Source organism: Polypterus senegalus, chromosome 7, assembly GCF_016835505.1.
Source record: "Polypterus senegalus isolate Bchr_013 chromosome 7, ASM1683550v1, whole genome shotgun sequence".
NCBI classification, from domain to species: domain Eukaryota; kingdom Metazoa; phylum Chordata; class Cladistia; order Polypteriformes; family Polypteridae; genus Polypterus; species Polypterus senegalus.
Window position 1 is genome coordinate 143,881,687 of NC_053160.1, and position 24,475 is coordinate 143,906,161.

The following is a 24,475-nucleotide window of genomic DNA, read 5'->3' on the forward strand; positions in this document are numbered from 1 at the left end:
TGTTAAGAGACCTAATCACAGCACCTGAGGCTGGTGGTCAAATTAAGGGTCCCAATCCAATACTATCAAACACAAGATTACAATTAACAAAAGAACATCATTAACTTAATACTCAACAATAAAACAAAATGATTTACACTAATTCTTTGTTTGAGTTGATCACCAAGGGGAAATTGCCTTTTCACGTAACCTTTTGGGGGTTCAGAATGACATTTTAATGAAATTAAAAGAGAATAATACCAGAAAAAAATTAAAACAAATAGCTGAAGAGACAAAATACTAAATTGCAAAGCAATACCCACAATAGAACATAATACATATAGTAGTGGCCTTATAGCAGTAGAGAGCAATGAGAAGTGAAGCAAAATGACACCTTTCATTGGTTAACTGAACAGATTACAATATGCAAGCTTTCAAGGCAGCTCAGGCCCCTTCTTCAGGCAAGTTGTATTACAGAAACTGAAGTTCCCTGTGTTTATTTATACACTAGGTAAGAAAAGGCATTCAAAAGCCTTTAGGTGGGTCATCTTCAGTGACAAAAATTAACAAACCTCTCCAGCCTAAGATTCATTTAGCAGGATAGAAGAACAATGTAGAGTCAAGATCTTTTGATAAAATAACTTTCCAACAAAGTCTTTGGAAGTTTTTGAAGAGTTTTCCTTACAATGTGGATCTGTAATCAAATTGACTGGGTCAGTTAGAGACATGTAAAAGTCCTGGTCATAAAACTCTTGTCTCTATTTAAACCATGTATTAAATTTCAGCAACAGTTTAAATTCACATTCCTTTCTGTCCTGCTGTGTCTTGAAGTTGCCTGTAAGCACTATGACTCTAAAATTCTTCTCACAGTGTCCATTGCTGCTAAATTGAGCTCCAACAGGAACATCTCTTTTGCCATGCTTAATGTGGAACCTATATAAATTCAATCTCTGGTGGAGTGTTTGTCCAGTTTCTCCCACATAGAGTGCAATGTTGGAACAATTCAAACATAGAAATAGACCACATTAGATAATCTGCAGGAGAATGATCCCTTTATGTGATGCTCTTGTTGGCAGTGTGGATTTGGTGGTTGTCTGTATGCCAGGAGGTGAGGTTCTAGGAGTTCATCTCTCAGAGTGTAATCATTATTTAATACTGGATGAAGTTCTTTAAAAATTTTGAGAAGTACTTGAGTACAAGATGTGGATTTATAGGCGACAACAAGGGGGAGGCAGTTCTTATGGTCTTTGTTTTTATATGCCAGAAGGTTGTTTCTGGGTATAGCAGTAGCTCATCTTATTTGAGTGTCCATTGTTTTGGGAGTATATACTTGTCTAATGAAATCTTGTCTGAGCTTCTGCAATTGTTTATCGCGTTCTGTCGGGTCTGAGCAAAAACGATTGTAACATATTCCTTGGCTGAAAATTATATATTACATGTTTTAAGTGGAAGCTATCACCTGTCAGGTATGTCCGTCTGTTTTATTGTGAATAATAGAGGTCACAAGTACGTTTTCTTTCAGGTAAATGGTGTTGTCAATTAAGATGACCTGTTTTGAGGTCATTTAGCTTCAGCTTTATATTGGGGTGGAAAGAAAGTTACCTATTCAGGAAGTTGGGACATGCTCTCATATTTCATCACCTTTACAAGCACTGTTCCCAAACGTTCTATGTTTTTGATGATTTCATACTCCACACAAACTCAACTACATTATATAATACAGAGACTGCGGTGGACTGGCATCCTGCCCAGGGTTTCTTTCCTACCTTGTGCCCTGTGTTGGCTGGCAGACCCCCTGTAGTTAGGATATAGTGGGTTGGATAATGAATGGATAGATGGATAATACAGGAATATTCACTCAAAAGAGGCCCTGAATATTCTGTTGTAACTCCCATTAAGATGAAGCAATCTGAACTAAAAAAATACGCTATACAGTATACCTTGACGTATGTGTAATTGATTGCATTACATGCGATACTGGAAGTGGTTTCCATTTTCTGCCAGACACATTTCAACATAGCGTTCCATATTCCTGAACGTATCGGCAAGCGTCTCAGGGGGAACAGCAGCGATTTCACTGATTTTTTTCTTCAAATCAGTGTGAGGCTTGTTCCGATATACTTTTCCTTTCAGCATACCCCAAAGGAAGTAGTCTGGTGGTGTCAGATCCCCTTTTGAAATTACCCTGTTGCCGAAGAAGGACTCAATTTCTGCCATGCGTCTAGCTGATGTGTGTGACACGTTGCTCCATCTTACTGGAAGTAAACTTCCGTTAACTCACGATCATCCAGTTGATTCTGACATCGCTTAAACAAATTGGTGACCCAGTAGGTTCGCATCTTGAAGACGCACTGCTCAATACTATACACCACCATCCTGATGAGAAGTTGAGTGACTGAGTGATGGGGTGCCGGTGGTATGCATCCAGAAGTTGCAAACGGAGGTTAAACATTGTGACGGCTGTCCAGCGCCTACCTCATTGCTCTGACACTCCGATACAGGGACCTCCCGGCTTGTTCGACACTCCATATTCTGAGGAGCAAATTGCAATTGGTTTCATTCAGATTGCTTCACCCAAATGAGATTTATTACAGAATATTCAGGGCCTCTTTCGAATGAATCTCCCCGTATATACTATATAAAATGTAAGGTGGCAACAATTTATTAAAATACTCTTAAATAAAAGTAACAATAATCAGTTATTCTGAAAATGTAATGATACCTTGACAAAACACTAATTATACATTTGGATACAACCTTTTTGCTCTTAAATTCTATTCCTCAAAGTCTTAGGATTTGAAAAATATAAATATATTTTAGCAATTTATCTCATACATTGTGTTACACTCCTCAGTCTCCCTGGAAAAGCTTATGCCAGGGTATTAAAAACCTCAGATCAAAAGGGAGCAACGTGGATTTCATCCAGGTCATGGAACAATGGACCAACTCTTTGCCCTCATGAGGATTCTAGGAGGGGCATGGGGGTACAGCTAATTATTCTGCATGTTTTGGGGACTTGGAGAAGGTGCATGACCGTGTTCCTCGAGGGATTCTATGGAGGTTACTGGGAGAGTATGGGATTCTCAGGCCTTTAATAATCACAGTGAGGCCTGTGTCCACATACTTGCACAAACATCAGCACTGTTGTCAGTGGGTATGGACAGGGCTGTACTTTGTCTCCTATCCTTGTTTGCAATTTTCATGAACAGCATATTAAGACATAGCCAGGGCGAGGAGGAGGTCCACTTCCGTGGTCTTAGAAGTGTGTCACTGTTTTTTTACAGACGATGTGGTCCTGTTGACTTTGTGAAACGTCAAAGATGAGGATCAGCACCACCAAATTTGAGACTATGATCCTCAATATGATAAAGGAGGACTGGGCTCTCTGAATGCGAGATAAATTACTACCTTAAGTGGAGTATAAGCACCTCTGCATGTGGGGAAAAGGAATGGTGAGATCGACGGTTGGGAGAGGCGAGCATGGCTGTGCAGTCGCTATACCGATCTGTAGTGGTGAAGAAGGAGCAGAGTCAAAAGGCAAAGCTCTTGATTTATCAGTTGATCTACATCCTTTCCCTCGCCTATGGTCATGAGCTCTGGGTAAAGACCGAAAGAATGACATTACAGGTACAATTGGCAGAAATGAGCTTTCTCTGCAGGGAGGCTTGACTCTCCCTTAGTGATAAGGTGAGATGCACAGACATTCAGAAGAAGCTCAGAGTAGAGCTGTTGACTCTCCACGTCAAGAGGAGCCAATTGAGGTGGTTCGGGCATATGATATGGATGCCTTGCAGACATCGCCCTCTGGATGCTATATGGACATGACCAGCATTAAAGAGACCCTGGGGAAGACTCAGGACTCGCTGGGAGGATTATATCTCTCAGATAGCCTTGGAACACCTTAGGATCCCACAGTATAAGTTGGAAAGTGCTGCTAGAGAAAGGAACGTATGGGCCTCACTGCTAAGACTATTCTCTGGTGAACTATTTTTGGATAAGTGGTGGAAAATTATTCACTTAACTCTCAGACATAGTAAAAAATGATACAAAGTCAGCATGGGTGCAATTTTGTAAGCCTATTTAAATTGCCCTAATAAATATTCACGGTGGACTGAAATCCACCAATCACCCTTTCACACCAGAGCCAAGGTGACAGGCCTTGTTAATGCTCCCAAACAAAGGGCTGTCAAAGACCTGTCAAGTCAATCAAAACAATAAAAAATGCCCTTCACTCAATGTTTAGTGCCTAAGTGTGCCATTGCATACCTTTACAGGCCTATTTTTGGACCACGGTGAATACAAAGCCCAAAGAAAATCTTCAAAGGTTTTGCTCTTTTATTTAGCCAACATAAGCAAAGTAAGATCAACACATATGTATGCAGATAAGTTATCTGTGCCACACCACAAAGCAACATCTGTCCGCAATCAGACAGAGTAGCATATTACAGGCTCTGCACTTCTATGGAGTGACATTTATTTTTTTGCAACAGTAACAGTTTTTTAATCTTACATCACTTATTATGGCAATGGCTAGAGAAACACGACTGGTGTCCCTGGTACAATTAGATCCAATTTTTTTCCTCAATACATACAGTAACTGGCACATTAATTCAACAATAAAGTCCTTGTGGCTCCACTGCTCCTTGTCCTATATACTGGTGATCCCAGAGTGCAGGAGGTAAGCAATTGTCATAGCAATGTCCAAGAAAATGAAAAAACATGGTACAGCACCAGCGTTTACAGTCTTTGTGTATAACGTAACAGAGAATAATCCACATAAAGTTATATACAAACACAAAGCATTTTATTGCAAAATCAAAACAAATAGAAGCCATGTCTTTGTTAATAAAGTTAGAGTGATCCAGTAAGAAAAGTGTACACTGTAATACACAAATATTACATCCCTGGTATACAAGCCACATATTGTTTTTTACAAAGTAAAAGCAGTGTGTAATACACAATAGATCAAGACAGGCATTGCGTATTTGTTTACATCATAACAGGGAGTGAACAGAGAGTGGGTGGGAGGCTAATTTACTCGAGCCGATTAAAATGTAAAGATGTCAGTTTTGGTAAGTTCAAGTCCTTTGAGTATCTCGCCGTTGTTATTCATGGAGATTCTCAAGTTCTAGTACTATCCGTGTATAGACCTCCTAAATATAACGCGTCGTTTTTTGAGGAATTCTCTGACTTAATGTCAATTTTAATTACTAACTATGACACACTCCTAATAGTTGGCGACTTTAATTTTCATATAGATAATCAGTGTGATCTAAAAGTAAAAGAATTTATGAACCTCCTGGATTCTTTTGATTTGAGACAACTCATAAATCAGCCTACACATAAAGCAGGTCATACATTAGACTTAGTGATTACTAAAGGACTGAAAGTTGATATAAAACAGATCATTGATATTGGTGTATCAGACCATTTTCTTCTACTTTTTAATATAGAAATAATGATAAAAAACACTCATGAGAAGCATATTGTTAAAAAACGCTTCTTTGATTCGGCAGCAGCTTTAAAACTTACAAACATTTTAAGCAATCAGTCCGTTTATAGTGCCAGCTATAATAGCGAGGACAATGTAAATAGTAAGGTGGAAAGATTTAATTCTAAAGTGAGAGCTGCTGTTGACATAGTTGCACCTGAAAAGACAGTGAAAAAATCTTCTAGCATTGTATACCATGGAAGACCCAAAGAGTGTCTGATTTAAAGAGAACATGCCGTAGAGCTGAGCGTCAATGGAGGAAGACTAAACTTACTATCCACCACGAAATATTAAAAGTCAAAATAACAGAATACAATAACACTGTCCGTCTTGAGAGACGCTGCTATTTCTCAAGATTATAAATAACAATGCTAGTAATCCTAGAGTCTTATTTTCAACAATTGATCGCCTACTAAACCCAGGTAGCTCAAAGGAATGCCTCCTAAGTGCTTCCAGTGAAACCTGTGAGGCTGTCGCTGTATTTTCAATCAAAAATTAATGATATTAGAAATAACATAGTATATCTCCCCAACACTAAGGATCCTCCTAAACCCCAGCATCCTGTTATAAACAAATTAAACTCTTTCACTAGGATAGATTTACCTGATTTAAAAAAATAATCTCAATTAAAACCTCCACCTGCGTCCTTGACCCAATACCAACAAGGTTTTTCAAAGAAGTAAGTGCTAATTGATAATGTTCTTGACATAGTAAATTCGTCACTAGATACTGGGGTCTTCCCAGACTGTCTTAAGACTGCTGTAGTTAAACCCCTACTTAAGAAACATAATCTTGACCCCTCAGCTCTTGAAAATTTTAGACCCATCTCTAACCTGCCTTTCTTAAGTAAAGTTCTGGAGAAGGCAGTCATTATGCAGTTAAATGACCACCTAAATAAACATGCTATTCTTGATAAATTTCAGTCGGTTTTAGAACAAATCACAGCACAGAAACTGCACTCGTTAAAGTAGTAAATGACTTGTGAGTGAATGCAGACAGAGGCCATTTATCTGTTCTCATCCTCTTAGATCTGAGTGCTGCATTTGACACCATTGATCACAACATTCTTAGAAATCGCCTTAGTCAATGGGTGGGCCTCTCTGGCACAGTCTTAAATTGGTTTGAATCCTACCTGACAGGGAGAAAATATTTTGTTAGTTGTGGGAATTACAACTCGAAGACACATGATATCCAATATGGTGTTCCACAAGGCTCTATCCTGGGTCGGCTGTTATTCTCAATCTACATGCTTCCGTTAGGTCAGATTATCTCAGGGCACAACGTGAGCTACCACAGCTATGCTGATGACACACAGCTGTACTTATCAATAGCACCTGATGACCCTGATTCTATTGATTCACTGACACAATGTCTGACTAGTATCTCAGAATGGATGAATAGTAACTTTCTCAAGTTAAATAAAGAGAAAACTGAGGTAAAAAGCTTAGGGGTGATTGTTGACTGTAATCTGAACTTTAAATCACATATTAATCAGATCATTAGGACAGCATTTTTTCACTTAAGAAACATAAGTAAAGTTAGACCTCTTATATCACTGAAAGATGCTGAGAAATTAGTTCACGCGTTTGTTTTCAGTCGACTAGATTACTGTAGCACTCCTCTCTGGACTACCCAAAAAGATATAAATCGTTTGCAACTAGTGCAGAATGCAGCTGCTAGAATCCTAACTAGGAAAAGAAAATCAGAACACATCACACCAGTCTTAGCGTCACTACACTGGTTACCTGTGTCATTCAGAATTGACTTTAAAATTCTGCTTATGGTTTATAAAGCCTTAAATAATCTTGCCCTATCTTATATATCGGAATGTCTGACACCTTATATTCCAAATCGTAACCTCAGATCCTCAAATGAGTGTCTCCTTAGAATTCCAAGAACAAAACTTAAAAGAAGTGGTGAGGCGGCCTTCTGCTGCTATGCACCTAAAATCTGGAATAGCCTGCCAATAGGAATTCGCCAGGCTGATACAGTAGAGCACTTTAAAACACTGCTGAAAACACATTACTTTAACATGGCCTTTTTATAACTTCATTTTAATCTTAATTTAACTTAATCCTGATACTCTGTATGTTCAATTCATCATAATAACTATTCATGGTGGCTCTAAAATCGGTACTGACCACTACTCTCTTTTCTGTTTCTTTTTCCGGTTTCTTTGTGGTGGTGGCCTGCGCCACCTCCACCTACTCAAAGCTTCATGATGCTCCAACAATGATGGATGGATTAAAAGGAAGAAGTCTACGTGACCATCATTATCATCAAGCCCTTCCGTGAGAATCCTAAATCCAAAGAGGACTGTTTCATGTATGTTAGGTAGAATGCCCAGAGGGGACTGGGCGGTCTCATGGTCTGAAATCCCTACAGATTTTATTTTTTCTCCAGCCGTCTGGAGTTTTTTTGTTTTGTCTGTCCCCCCTGGCCATTGAACCTTACTCTTATTCAATGTTAATGTTGATTTATTTTGTTTTATAATTGTGTCTTTCATTTTTCTATTCTTTAATATGTAAAGCACTTTGAGCTACTGTTTGTATGAAAATGTGCTATATAAATAAATGTTGTTGTTGTTGTTGTAATTGATTTGCTCTGCATGTACATACAAACATATGCATATATATGTACAGTATATACACACACACACACACAGGAAATCAGAAAGAAACAGGGGTATAAAATAAGGCAATGAAGAATGCTGTAAATAAATAATATGGTGGATGTTAGTCTAAAAGGAAAAAAAGAGAACAGATCAGAAACTGAATATAAAAATAACATTCAAAGTAGCAGCCATCCAAAAGTGACATTATATTGGAAAAATAAGATAACAAACTGTTTCTGTCACATGATACTTCACAGGCAGACATGTGCATGTGAATTTAAGGTTATTACTGGTCTATGAGGTACTGTATATTTGTTTATTTATTGATTGAGATTACTGTTTAAAGTTATGCTGAGAGTCAGATAATGGAGATACAGTACATATTTTACACAAACCGTAATTCTGAAGTCTATGTGTTTTCTGGGCTTTCCTTTGGTTTTACCGGTATTGGTATTGTTTATTTGGCTTACGACATTACCAAAGATTGGGTTACATTGCAATTGTTTAGATTTAGAATTTTTTAAATTTGACCACAGACAGAGTGAATGAATTCTTCAAGGTTACACAGTAATTGAACCTCATTTTTAATAGTTAAGTGCCACAGCTGAATGTCATAACAAACATTAAGCAGTGCCAGCTTCCCTCCTGTAAAAAGCACTCCAAACATTTCCTCTTAACTTTCAATCTGGTCTGTGTATAAATGTAACGCTATACTTCCAGTGAGCCTTCCAGCCAGCTCACCTCCAGACTTGACATTAAATGTGCTCTGGGTAGGAAGCAGCCATTCATGCATTAGCCTGACTCCACTACCTACGTAAAACCTCTGTCACATACAAGCCTATGATGTCCTTGGACCACCAGCCTATGTTACCATTTGGCCATCTCTAGGTTTTCTGTGCATCAAATCATGCCTTTTATTTAAAGACTCCCTCCTAGTTTGCACATTTGCTGGTATCATCAGCAGGACACTAACATTCCTCTAAAAAACTCCACTCCTGCTGTCTTGATGGAACCTACACGTACACTAGCTACACCTTTTCCTTAAGCATGTTAAATCACTCCAGGGCACTTCCTGCATTTACAAAGCTTAATAACCTGTGATCATATATGTTTGCCTTTTTCATTTGTTTACTGGAGGCCCCTATCTCACACACCTTGAGTGTACACGTATCTCATTATCAATGAAGCAACTCATTATAGCGCAAGACTCTCAAGAATCGCTAATAGAGTCAGACATTTTTCTGCCTTTCTTGTGCTTTTCGTGTAAATCATGCAGAATTTTGTTATTTGTATTGTGCCTGGGTTGCCTGCTAATTTTTCAAATTGCTTTCAGATTAATCTATTTAATTTAGACTGATTAATTTGGTTTCCACAAATTCCCCAAAGTCATACCAGTTAATTTAACATTGTTCCCATTAATGCACAATGGCTTAGAATAATGGACATCTAAACATGGACTGTTGGACTGTCTTCATGAAAAATGAGTTAGACTTTGTCTTTGTAAAATTGAAAACGGTTTAGTCAAAATTAAGACATTGCATTGCACTTTCACTTATAACATGAAATGCTATTCTCAGATCTACTTAAACTAGTTTAAGATTTCGATGGTCCAGACTCTATGCTAGCAGCATCAAGTGCAAGGCAGGAACAAGCTCTGCATGGCTCACCTGTTCCTCTCACAGTTTCACTTATCCAGATCAGAAATGTACAGTAATTGTTTTTTTTTTCTTCAGTGACATCATCATTTAGTTAGGTAGTGCAGAGTTGGTTCACATATTCTTAACTTTATCAAATGAGAGGAAGGCACATTTTTAAACAATTCCTGTCAATCACAAAACAGTAAACCAAGTCTAAGCAGTGGATGATCACTTGATCAGCTTTGTTGGATGTCAGATACATTATCAGTTTTTGCAATTCAAGAAGGTCTGGCAGAGGCATTACGTCTTTAAACTTTATTCACTGAAAGGAAAGGTTTGGTTTTAATTGTCAGTGAATGAACAACACCTCTCAGCACGATATATCTTTATATACAGTATATATATATATATAAATATATATATATATATATATATATATATATATATATATATATATATATATATATATACACTGCTCACAAAAATTAAAGGAACACTTTTTTTATTTTGCCTGGCATGAAATCAATTAAACCTGTCTGATAATTTTCTGGTTGGTTAAGCAGCTGAGGTCATTGTTAATCACTTTCAGCTGTATTGGTGTTCATGGACTTAACGACAGGTGCACTAAAGTGGCAACAATTAGAAAACCCTCAAAACAGGACTGTTTTTACATGTGGAGGTCATTTCAAGTTTCTCCCTCTTGATCTTTTTTGGCTGGTTTTCCACTCGTGCTAGTTTTGGCTTGAGTAATTATCTCTACTGGCAGTATGAGGCGATTCCTTAACCCTACAGAAGTTGCACAGGTTGTCCAACTTCTCCAGGATGGCACATCCACACGTGCTGCAGCAAGAAGGTTTAATGTGTCTCCCAGCATGGAGGAGATTTCAGGAGACTGGCTGTTATTCTCGGAGAGCTGGACAGGGCCGTAGAAGGTCCTCAACCCATCAGCAGGACCGATACCTGCTCCTTTGTGCAAGGCGGAACAGGCTGAGCACTGCTCGTGCCCTACAGAATGACCTCCAGAGGGCCACTGGTGTGAATGTCTCTACCCAAACAATCAGGAACAGACTTCATGAAGATGGCCTGAGGGCCCGACGTCCTGTAGTGGGCCCTGTGCTCACTGCCCAGCACCGTGGAGCTTGACTGGCATTTGCTCAACAACACCAGAATCTAAAAATACATAAGGTATCGAGATGAAATCCTTGAACCCATTGTCAGACCCTACGCTGGTGCAGTAGGTCCTGGTTTCCTCCTATTGCACGACAATGCCCGGCCTCATGTGGCAAGAGTATGCAGGCAGTACCTGGAGGATGAAGGAACTGAAACAATTGAATGGCCTTCACGATCCCCTGACTTAAACCCAATAGAACATCTGTGGGACATTATGTTTCGGTCCATTAGGCGCCGCCAGCTTGCTCCTCAGACTGTACAACAGCTCAGGGATGCCCTCATACAGATCTGGGAGGAAATGCCACAAGACACCATCCGTCGTCTCATTAGGAGCATGCCCCGACGTTGTCAAGCATGCATACAATCGTGGGGCCACACAAGATGCTGAAAAGCATTTTGAGTAGCAGAAATTAAGTTTTTGAAAAAATGGACTAGCCTGTCACATCTTCATTTCACTCTGATTTTAGGGTGTCTACACAATTGAGCCCTCTGTAGGCAGAAAACTTTTATTTCCATTAAAAGACTTGGCATCCTTTTGTTCCTAAGACATTGCCCTGTCGTTATTTGTATAGATATCCAACTTCATATTGAGATCTGATGTATCTAATGTGTTTCTTTAAAGTGTTCCTTTAATTTTTGTGAGCAGTATATCTATTATAATAAATATTATGAAGAGACGAGACTTTTTGGAAGATACTTTGGCCATGAGATGATTTCAAGTTACGCCCTCCTCTTAACCATAGAAAACCACGCGCACGGTACTCTCACCCCTCATTCGTGTGAATGCTTTTGACAGACACAGTTCTTGTACCATTGAGACGAGACATTTCATCACGAAGGGTTATCAACAGTAAAAACGAGTACACGGGCAATCCTAGCACCGAGAAATGATGAAGTTAAATTAATTAACGAGGTTGTCTGCAAATTGGTTAAAAGCGTATCAATAGACTATGCTGAAACAGTTGGCGGTGATCGTGTGGAAGATGAAAATATCAACTTACAATATTCCGAAGAATATCTGCAACTGTTAACACCGTCCGGTCTTCCTCCACACGCATTACTATAGAAAGAAGGATGTATCCAAGAAAGGTAATGTAGTACATCTTCAGGGAATAACATTAGACAACAAAGGAGATCTTGATATGCCATTTGTATTAAAATGTTAACAGTTTCCCGTTAGAATAGCATTTGCAAAGACAATTAACAAATCTCAGAGCCAAACATTCGACAATGAAACGAATTTCAATCACGTGCAGTTATACATGGCGTTGTCACGATGAAAGCCAAAACACAGAATCACGATTCAATGTGATATTGATGAAAAGTTATTTCAAAAAATTGTTTTTACTTAAGTTTAACAGTAAAAGTGTAAGCTTAAAAAGGTTTTGCGTGTTAATTTCGCAACGCAATGAATCACTTTAACGCAACATGAAACATAATTTACATTCAGATTATTACGTTTTAATATATATATATTTTTTTAGACTTTAGTGTTCTATTATACAGTAGATAGATATGTTTACTTTCTTCTTGAGGTCCAGTGTAAATAATAACTTATGTTTGTGTTATAGTAGGACAACAAAGCTAACTATACAAATAAAATATATGATTATTATTATTATTATTATAATAATAACTAAACTGAATTGATTTGGACTACCAAAGAATGTTAGCAAGTCATAAAAGCTGAGCTCATACTTTAAAGAAAGGTTCACAATAACTTTAAGAAATAAAACTGAATGAAGGGGGATACATTTCTGAAACATCTGTGTATTTAACCCAAAACCCTCTGTGTTGACCATACATTAGTTAACAGCCACATATTTCATATATTCCCAGGGAATGTTCCGGCCTCTCACTGTTCATCCCACTTGGTAACCCAGGATATGGGACACATGGACTTATACACCCGGTAGTACCACTCACAGGGTGTGACTTTCTCTCCTTTAGGCATCGGTGATAATTGAGGTAGTTCTGCCAGCAATGTCTGTTCTGATTTGTATTGGGGAACCTTGCATCAAATGGAGCAATGCGGTACTTTGCCAGCTTTTCCTGAATGATGTCTGTCATTCTTCCTGCTTCCCAGGATATAAATTCTGCTTACTCAAGGTGACTAACAAATCCACAGTATTTACTGAACTCTTTCCAGGAAGGCAGAAGTCACGTTTTAATATTTTTTAATATGGTTAATTACTTGCTGTAATGTGAAATAGCTAGTAAATTGTACATCCGCGTCCCCATATGTGAACGGCAGAACCGCAGAGGTTAGCGTGTAACGCAAGCACGGGGGTTTGTGAGCGAAGTGATACTTTAGTACTAGGCAGCAAATACTCGTACAACAGAATCTTGGAAATTGACAGAAATACACAAATCCACATTGGCGTTGCTTGCAATGGAAAACAAATCCCGTTCTAAATCTTCCTTGCAGGCCCTGCTTTGTGCTCTGCTCAATACTAACTACTGTATTGTCAATCTAGGAAAAATCCAGTTGTCAACCGATTATATAAAATATGTAACCAATGCAGAACAAATTTTAAGCTATAAAAGCTTGTACCTCTTTTTGCTGTACATATAATCTCCTTTTTCCACCTTCTCAAACATTCAGAAATTATGTAAAACACTAGGGATTAAGATACTAAGAGATCTTTATACAAACAACATATTTGCATCTTATGAACAATTATGCTCCAAAAGTATCTCTCCTGACACACAATTTTTCCTATATACAAATAAGAAATGTTGTTTTAAAAAAACCTACCAAACTATAGAAATATCACACTAATATCAATACCAAAGGTCACTTTGGTTAATCTTGATGAAGACTCAGAGAGAAGTTCAACAATATCAAAAAAATATTTCAAACTATTTACCCTTCAAAGATGCTAGGGAACAGTGAGAAAAGGGATCTTTCAATTGGCAACTCATAAAAGGAGTGGAACTTAACCATACATAAAATACATTCCAATTCTATATGCGCCATGCATTCCATAATTTAACTAAAGGTCTTCCATCGGTCACATTGATCTTGTTCAAAGTTGTCCAAAATGTACCCAGGGCATGACCCAACCTGTGAGTGGTGCCATCTAGTTCCAGTTTCACTAAGCCATATGCTCTGGGAATGCAATGAATGAACATACTTTTGGCAAAAATCTATACATACTTCTCAAACAGCCACTGAATTACAATCACGCCTAATCCATTAACAGTGATATTTGATGTACTTCAGAACGGGGTTAAAGTGCATAGCAGTAAATCAACTGAAATAGCCTACATCCAACTATTAGCACTAGACTTATGTTACCAACTGGAAGAACCCCAAACCGCCATCTATAACTCGGTGGGTAATCTATAGTATCTCAAATTAGAAAAAAAAAAAAACATATCCTTTTTATGGAACTCTCTTAATGGGTTTGAATAATTGTGCTTACCAGCCAAGCCAGGGGTTGATGCTGTCCACTAATTCTTTCTCTCTCTTTCCCTCTGCAGACCAGCACACTAAACTCAAGTCCTCTGCCATCACTTCCAGCTCCACTAACATCACTTCTGGTTCCTGTGCCTCCGGACACACCTCTCTCTGTCTGCTATCCATAGAAACTATTGTATTCAGTTCCGTTTTGAACTCAGTCTATAAAGACCATTTTTTTTTCAACCTGCTTTTTGTCCCAAAGTACACAGTGTGGATACCCCAACTCTTTATCTGTGTTTTGTGCTTACTTTATACTCTTTAAAACAAAGATCTATTTTCTTTGCATATAATGCTCCTGAAAAATAAAGGATGTCTGTGTCATATATTGCAGAATGTTTTTTTTCTTGAGTCATCACAAATGGTTGGATGGATTAGCTGAAATAAAAAAAAAATGCTTGATAATAACTGAACAGGGATCTGATTAGGCAGTATTTGCATCTCTAGCACTGCAGCAGCAGGGTTGAAAATAATCTGCTTAACTGATCACCTAGTCAGTGATAACACAAGTTGAATTAGCACCGTTTAAAACAGTGTGCATGTGTTAGCAGGTTCTTTAGCTCAAAATGCTTATTAATATGATAATATTTGGAGAAACTGAATTACAGATATTTCAAGAAGGAGAGAAGAAATTTGCCACCAGTAAATAAAGTTCTTTCAATAAGTGACTTTCAAAAGAATTGTCAGAAAGCAAGCCAGTGCCAAAGCACGATAATAAACACGAAAATCAAGACAAAGGATAAAATATACAAAGTAGAGGAACACGGAAATGAAAACCCAAATCCCATACATTAAATGTATATTAGAAGCACTATTAGTCTCTCATTTGCAAGGATTATCCTTTGTTATTACGTCAAAGTTCAGACATAGTGTTTGGGCTCTGTCATGTTTAATAGCAGCACTATGAAGATACCATACATCATGTAACTTCCATGTGCCATGTGTAAATAGAGTCTTGATGGGGGTACAAGATGGGTGCCAAATAAGGTTCTTTTTAAAATGTCAACACTCCTCGTGTGTACAACTGACATAAACAATTTCTCCATGTTTCTTGCCTCACCAAAATCCACTACCATTCAAAACTTTGGAGTCACTCAAAAATGTTATCATTAGAAATTGATACCGACTAAATTTATATAAAAGTATAGCCAAGGCATTACTAGTGTTTATAATGGCTATTACTGCTTTAAATGACTGTATTTCACATATAACTGCAAATCCCCATTATCAGCATCCATTTCCTGCTAATGGTAAGCTCCCTAAACTTATACTTAATTAGTCCTGTTCAAATGTGAATTGGTTATTACAGAAATGTTTGCAAGTGCATTAGCAACACTGGCACCTGTTATTCTATTCACTTGGGTTGCAAGGTACAGGCATTCCTTAAGCTCAGTGTTTATAAATGGCCAAACTAAAACAGCTTTCTCAAGAAACATGTCATGTCATTATATATATTTTTTTTCAGAATGAAGGCTATCCCATATGATAGATTGCCAAGAAACTGCAAATTTCTCACAAAGCTGTCTTGAGAGAAGAGGGCAAACTGGATCTAATCAGGATAGAAAAAGAAGGTGAAGGCCCAGGTGGGCATCTGGATAAGATGATGTGGACATCAGTTTGAGAAACAAACACTGTACTGGTCCCCAGTTGACTTCAACTTTAAATATATGCCAAATACAAGTGTCATCTACACCAGAGAAAAAAGGATTCTGGGATGCTGGTCTTATAGGCACAATTTCAAAGGAAAAGCCATATGTGAAACTGGCAAATAGAAAGAAAAGGTTAAAATGGGCAAAAGGACACAAATGTTGGACAGAAGGTGACTGAAAAAGTTTATTATGCTCAGCACCCCGGAGTCTTCTTATCTTTGCTGCAGATGACACTGGTATTTAGTATAACAATGTATAGCAAATATTTAATTACTATCCTATCATTTATGGGTTTTAACAGTCCCTCCTCATTAGTCAGCAGTACTTTTGACTCTTAAAAGACTCTACCTAAATCTATCAGACTGGTTTATGTGCCTGCCAACAATTCTTAAGAACTTTCGTGGCTTGAAATGACTCACAGAGTTGGGATAAGTAAATTTAGATGGCATTGCCTTTGACCTCAAGTGAACAGTGTGCAGGTAGTGGACAAGGTAGAAAAGATAACTGGTGCCAATTGGAAGGAGCCATTGAAGGTCGGAAAGTAAATATGACAAGGAGTGAGTGAAAGACACTGCATTTTCAACCCGTGGAATCCAAACACGGGGTCACGGGGGTCTGCTGGAGCCAATCCCAGCCAACACAGGGTGCAAGGCAGGAATCAATCCCGGGCAGGGTGCCAACCCACCGCAGAACATATGAACAATAGTAATAAAATAATTAAGCGATCATTCATACATGTCTTTCAGAAAACATCACATCCTCATGCTGCACCCAAAGAATTTATTTTGGTCAGCTTTACAAACCATTTAGGCTGACATTGTCACCCCTTAGGAATCTGTGCCATGTTTTGTATCATTTTACACATTTAGTAATATTCATGTGAGAGGGACACATTAAAGGAAACCAAAACGTCTACTGGTTATTACATGGCCATTGTTATTTGTTTTTGCGTGACTCTACTGTCATTATAATAATAACACTTCTTGGGTCCCAGTATGGTATTGATTTTCTTATTTCAGTTTTGAGATTAAAAATTTTAAGAATCCCTGCACTACAAGTACAGGTCAGTCTGGTTAGTACGCAAGAATTAGGTAGGTCTAAAAAATGTCTTAAAAGACATAGGGCTTTAGAGTGGTGTTATTTTGTAGGCAGAGGTCAAGGGTCACTCAATTGGAGTTGTGTGTGTAATAGCATGGTGAGTAATGATCAGTTTGGCCTGAAGTGTTCATGGATGATCTGTGGGGATAACTGGCAGTAAACAGTTTCATATTATCCATTCACTTTCTTTCACAGAATTTCATATTATTTAACCTCAAATGCTAAACTCAGAAAAGTTCTGTATTATATGTGTTGATTTCTTTTTTTTTTTTACTATACTGCCTTTTCTAAATTGGATTTGAATCTGCAGTCATTTTACAATAAAACAGCTCAAGTGTCAGTGACTCTGCAGGGTACTCATATCAGGCATATAAAGAGAGGCATACTAGAGTTCTCTAAAGTACAATTTGTCTCAGATAAATTAGCCAAAGACTGTGCCCAGAGCAGGGCCATCCAATACCTGCCAAGCATAATATCTAATCAAACAAAGAGCCCAGATTAGCTTCTGATTAAGAGAGTGGTCAGAAGAAAACAATCTGCAGCCCTGCACATAATGAATTGACTATTGTCGGGATCCTTTATCAAATTAATGCTTTGGCTCACCAAACTCAAAGACAGATTAAAAATCAGTAAAACAAATTGATGAAAGCGATTTCCTCCTTTGTCACAAAATTGTAAAACAAAAATCTAATATAAAGAAAGAAAATAGCAAAACATCTGTAAGGTTCTTAAAGATATAAAATCAAATTACCTCCTCTATCTCGTATGGCTAAGTTGTGGCCTTTCTTCAATACAATGTCCAGCTGGAACATTCCTGGATTAGATGTTGAAGTTTCTGCATTACTTGGACCAACTTTATTTATACCCTAAAGAGGCAAACAAAAAAAAAAAATGAAATGCATCATTTGAGAGTCAGGCTACAGTGAAAGACACAAGTTTATGTGAGTTTGTTGCAGCACTGAGTTATTCAGGACAGCAGGGTCCATGCAAACTTTCCATGATCAAAAAATCAATTAATTATAGTCACCGGCAATTTTTCAGCATCTTCCATGTTCCCTTTTTAGTTGATCTAACTCTTAGAAATTCAAAAAGAGATTGCTGTATATCCCCAGGTTTCAGTGCAACCCATGACTGAGTCTGTGTTAAGACTGCTGTAGGCCCAGGAAGCATGAGAGCAAATAAAGACAGTGGGTGTTGCTACAGGAAACCTCATCCTAGCGAGTGACTAATTGTAAGTGCCATATAAGTGTCAGGCACTGACAATAGCATCTACGTTGGCAACATGAATACAATATACTGTATTTCATCTTTTAATACCCAAAGCCAAGATTCATGAAATGACAGCTGTTTGGTTCTGTCAGACCTTGTCAGACATTTTCAGTTAGAGAAGAACAGCTGAAACAGAACAGAAATGCAATGAAGTAACTTTCCGTTTATTTATACCATGATGACAAAACCCAACAGCATTTCTTTAGAAATATTCATAATGGCCATTGGGTGCTTACGTTTTAATAATACTTTTCTTATTAATGTTACAATCTATTTCTGTTTTATTAATGCTTTATGATGAGAATACCATACTCTAGGCACAGAACAAAGTTAAAGCTTTCTATTGTCCATTTACTGAGGCTGCTAAATTCAATTCTGGGTCAGGTAACTTTGTGAGCAGCACCTGATGCAAGGCAGGAACCAAGCTTGGACAGGGCACCAGTGTACCCCAAGCATGGATGGATCTACCTTTAGGGCATTCTGGTTGCATGCCAAAGGACCAGTCATGTCAAGGGGCATTTTTACCAAAGTGTTCAATGAAACAATCATTTTTCTTTGAGTTGGAATGAACAAGGGGAACTCCCCCTGCTCACTGAAACAATGGAGTATCTATGAACCAAAAGGACCAAAGGGACCACTCCTGGCGACAATGACCAAGAGTGAGATACACTGCACAGCATTAAATGACTCAGAATCTGCTCACTGCATTGTTAAAAGTATTATGAACCCTCTGTTAAGGATCCAAGTCACCCAGGGGCCTGTCGGGGTCTTAATCTGCCTTTGATCACAAAGCACTCTCACCTTCAGACCCACACTCACTTAGCCAAGGCCAATTTTGAGTTTCAAATAAACTTGAAATATACCACTATAATCTAAAGTACTAGAAGAAATGTTCAAATGTGCATAGAACAAACATGCAAACTAGACACAAATACTCACTGAGGCAGTATTCAGACTCAGGCTCCTGAAACTGTAAGACAGCAGTAAAAAAGACTATAGCACCCTTGAATGAATGATGTTGCTTTCCTTTCAAGGTAGAAGATGAAGCATATTCCATCATCTTCACAAGAATACCAGGAACCAGTTCTGAATGGAGACAAGTCCATTGCAGGATTCACTCACATACATACCCACACTCAGGCAACACCAAATCAGATTCACAATCATAAAGACATTTGTCTTTTTAGGATATAGGAGGATATATGTAGAATATAATTGAGAAGTAAAATTTCCTTTCTATTTAGTACGTTTGCCTCATTATCTTTAACCTAAAATCCAAACTGCTTGAATAAGTAGCAATTTAACCTTGCCTTCTCGATACTGATAGGGAGCAATACATATACTGAAGAAGTATCTATTCTCATACATAAGGGAAAGGGCCATCTTCTTTAGGGTCTAACCCAAGCTGTGACATACTCGCTGCTTATCATCTGGGAGAAACACACAATTCTTTTTTCTCTCAGCGACCACCTTCTCTCTCTCTCTTTCTTCCATCTGTGTTGTACTCTGTATACCACTGCTGTTCCCTGCCACCTAACACCACCGCAGTGTCGTACCTCCTGCACAACTTAGAATGTGATAACTGGAATTTTTGCAGGTTTTTGATACATGCTTTTTACTTGTTTCCTTGATTCCCACGTTTCTAGTATGACTTTTGCTTTTTCTGTTATGCCTTTCTGTCTCTACTTTTGGGACTTTTCCTTGGTTTGTGGTCTTTCTTATCTTCTTTTTAAAACAAGAGTGTTGGCATTCTTTTTAAAACAGATTCCTTCCAAAAGCAATGTCTTACTGACAAGAAATTCGCTAAGGTTATGCCAGTCCTGCTTTTCTCTCTGGGCTGCTGCATAATCACCTTAAATCATATCGGCTACAGAATTCGAACACTGATTGCTGGATCAGACAGCTGCTGTTCTAACAAGTTGAGGTAAAAATAGACAACTCTCAGGCAACTACCAACAAGACAATTGATAATGTAATGTGCAACTAAATTTATGCAAACTACAACACAATGCCTCTGTTGTACTCATTACAATCTCACTCATAACACCAAACCGTGCCTGACGCTCTCTGAATATGTGTCAGCACGTGGAGGATGCTGGCAGAGGAATTGAGCAGCATAAATGATTATTGCTGCCTATGACCCATGACATGACAAATGTCTATTGCAGTCCATAGGCCTGGCTGAAAAATATCAATTTTCCAATTATTATTTTTCGTTTAAAGTCTTAATATCGATCTCGTGAATTTCTGCCCATCAAGATTATTTTAAATGTCCAACAGGGGAATAAATTTGGCTACCAGTTTAGTTGAAGGGTGTCTACATGGATATTCATAACACATGAATAGGTTATTGCATAACATGCTTATTATTTAAGAAGCAATATTTAATTACTTTAAAACAATATAAGATGATATGGATGTTTTATAAAGTAGATGCCATCGCATTGTATTAAAACAAGAAGCCCCCCATAATGTGTGTGAACTCTGATATGACAACACATATGATAGTTAAATTATGGTGAATGCTGAATGTGTCTTCCAAATACCGATTTTAAGTGTTCATTACTAAATCAAGTATTTTTTCTTAAATTTCATTCCATGCTTCGGCATATGTTAGGAAGTCACTACGTAGACATCCTTCAAATAAAGTGTTACTCAAATTTACAGTATTAATGTCCTCTATGCATGGTTAAGTAATCTCTAAAAAACCCACCACATCAAACAGATCAATGCACGCTAATTGAGTCAAGATAAATCAATATTGAATCGAATCCGGGCATTGTAAATCGAAATCGAATCATATCCAGCCATAGCAGTCCACATGCAATTCAACCACAGAAGAATTTACACTGGAGTAATTTAGCGATCCAAATTAACCTGCTAGTAAATCTTTGGATAGTAGGAGGATACCAAAAAATTGGCAAAAAGCACAAGCAGTCTCCACAAAGGAACAGCACAACTCTAAATCTAATCTGGTGCCCAAGTGGACAGCAGAAAATTGAAAGGCATGTTAAACTATAGGCAAAGAGTGTTATTTCTACACCTTTTTCAAATCTTCTTCTTTACACTGCACTGTGATGGAGAGGGGGTTTAGATCAATTTTACAGGCACAATATAGGTGCCAACTGTAGATGAGTTTTATTTAGCTTTCAAAAGCTTATTGCCCTATTAACTATTATAAGCTAAGGCAAAAGATCAAAAGAGACAAATTGTTGTACACTTGAAAAATATTCAGCATTTATTCTTCACAGGTTACACTTACTGTAAGTAGATATCAATACTTCAACAATGCTGTTTAAAGTACTCAACACGCCATACCTGGGTAAAATTAGACATACAGTACCTTTCTGAAACATTATTCAAGTAAAAGTAAAAATTGTCCATGAAAAAAATCACCTAAATAGAAGTTTTTAAAGTCTGACATTAATTATACTTAAGTATAATCTGACATTATACTTAAGTACAAGTAAATGTACTCTCTATGTTTTATACCTATCCATCCACTAATTTTCAAAACCAAACTTACCAAACCAAACAAGGTCTCTCAGAAGCTGTAGCCTATCCCAGCAAGTGTTGTGCGCAAGACAGGAACAAGACCTGGGCAGGGTGGCAGTCCAATGCAGGGTGAACACACACACACACACACCCCAGGGGACAACACAGCATCTCCAATTAACCTAATTTACATGTCTGTGTACCAGAGGAAAGAGAACAAGCAAACTCCACGCAGGGAACCACCATGAACTTCAGTCTACATGTTGCAAGACAGTAGCACTACTACTGATGCCACTGTGCCAAATGTAAAATAATTTAGACGTCTTCTGTATATGATTTGCATCAAAATCACTAACATATGAGCCAAGTAACTACAAGTCAAAGCAGCAACATTCAGTGTGAGCGGACATCTAAATGACATTGTCTTAACTCAGTGAGATAAGCATTAATAGGTAAGGTGTGCAAGCTCCTTTCATTTTTAAGAACAAGTTAAACCATTTCATAATGCAAAGTTTCTCAATGCAAACACTAAATTACAAGTAATTTAAATATAAATATATTAGAAAATAGAAAAGAAAACTAACACCCCATTTTTGTTCAAATTACACAGAGCTACACAAAAATTGAGAGAATTAGCTTAATAATGTTAGTCTACAAAACAAAACCTAAAGGTGTTTAATAAATTACTTTATCTAGACTATCAGCTCTAGCTTTAAATTCAAAGGAATGTATTTTGTTTTTGTTTATTATTGTGAGAAGAAGATACATGAGCAACTCACAGGACAAAAGAGTGAACCACAAGCACATGAACACAGAAGTACACCTCACTTCAGGATCTCAGTCTATGGATCAGCCTTGTCCTTATTTCTAGGCTGCAATGAGGATGCCATCTGAACACAGCAACAGAGTGGAATTTCAGACAGAAAAATGTTCAGGACTGCCCCATTACAAAGGCCATAGAGAGATGTACTTGGAAGAACTACATTTATAGTTGGGGTTTAGCACAAATGGCTCACATTTTACAGTTGTTTTAGATTCTTTGTATACACACATTTTCCTAAACGGGAGGAAGCCTGTATTTAACAATGCTCTCGGTGCCAGGTAAGGCCTGCTAGGGTCATACTCAATAGCAGACCTGGGCATTTTACGGCCGCTGACTACCTTTGACCAGCCTGCGTGAGTTTGTAGTAAAAGTGTAGCGACATCTATTACTTTGTGATAGGTGCACGAAATACAATCACACGGCTTTTATTTTGAAGGCCACTATTGTTTTTCTTAATTATCAGTGTGCTTATGCATGTCAGCGAATGTGTTGAACAGCTTCCAAGAAATTAGCTCTTAGCCCTAAAATATGTCAGCTAACGTTAAAAAAAGAAAAATTGACGCAGAATGTAGAGTTTTTAACAAGGTGTGGACTTCTAAATATTTATTTGCTGAAATCAAAGGTAAAGTTTGGTGTTTAAGGAATACAATTTGAATCACCATTACGAGAATAAACACAGGAGAAAAATACAACAATTTCACTGATGCAGAGCAGGCACGAGCATCAAAAGATTTGCTAGCTAAACTGCAAAAGCAACAAGGATTTTTTTACAAAGCTCCACTCATCCAGGGATGCAGCAGTCAGGACCAGCTTTGTAATATCCCACAAAATTGCAAGATACAGTAAGCCATTCTCTGATGGGGAGTTTATCAAAGACTGGTGGAGTCTTCAGCGCTAATAGGCCCTGAGAAAAAAGTCGCGCTTGCAAATGTCTCTCTCAAGGCGCACCGTAACAAGGCAGGTAGTGAACATCGCGGGAATTTGTTGCTTCAGCTGCAAAAGAAAATGGACAATTGTGTCTTGTTTTCCTTGGCTCTGGACGACAGCTGTGACATCCGTGATACAGCCTAGTTACTTATCTTTGTACATGGATTAACGAAAGACTTTGAAATGATGGAGGAGCTGGCAGCTATGCAGCCAATGAAAGGAACTACAATGGAGAGTGATTTGTTCACAGAGGTAAATGCATCCATGGACACACTGGGACTAAAATGGGACAAACTGGTAGGTGTTACAACCGATGGCTGTCCAAATCTGACAGGGAAAAATGTTTGACTTTTGAGGCACATGAAAGATAAAGTGACTGAAATTAACCCAGAACAGAAATTGATATTTTTGCATTGTATCATTCATCAGGAGATGTTGTGTAAGTCAGTGCGAAAAAATGTCCATGTTTTTGATGTTGTAACTAAAATAATTAATTTCATCAGGGCAAGAGCACTAAATCACATACAGTTTGTTTCACTGTTAGAGGAGCATGAAAGTGAACATAGTGACATACAGTAGGCTACCAGACAGCTGTGAGATGGCTCATCCTTGGCAAGGTGCTTAAAAGAGTATAGGACCTGAGAGCAGAGATTCAGGAGTTTTGTGAAAAGAAAGAGAAAGACATTCCAGAGCTCTCAGATACACACTGGATTGCAGATCTGAGGCCTCATGTATAAACGGTGCGTACACATAGAAATGTTGTGTAAGACCGTTTCCACATTCAAATCGTGATGTATAAAACCTAAACTTGGCGTAAAGCCACGCACATTTCCACGGTACTTCATACCCTGTCATACGCA

General features: G+C 38.0%; 1 protein-coding gene and 1 pseudogene across 7 annotated transcripts in view; both read right to left on the reverse strand.

Annotated features, from left to right (window-relative positions):
* mctp1a (multiple C2 domains, transmembrane 1a) overlaps positions 1-24,475 on the reverse strand; it is a 934,223-nt gene that overhangs the window by 601,638 nt on the left and 308,110 nt on the right. For 6 of the 7 annotated variants that reach the window (XM_039759357.1, XM_039759356.1, XM_039759355.1 and 3 more), the window contains exon 2: positions 17,853-17,967. In XM_039759357.1, the coding sequence (XP_039615291.1) occupies positions 17,853-17,967 (115 nt within the window). Of the gene's footprint in view, positions 1-17,852; positions 17,968-18,128; positions 18,220-24,475 lie in introns of those variants that run through there. The other variant, XM_039759359.1, reaches the window with a different exon arrangement.
* On the reverse strand, positions 12,717-12,961 carry LOC120532888 (annotated as a pseudogene).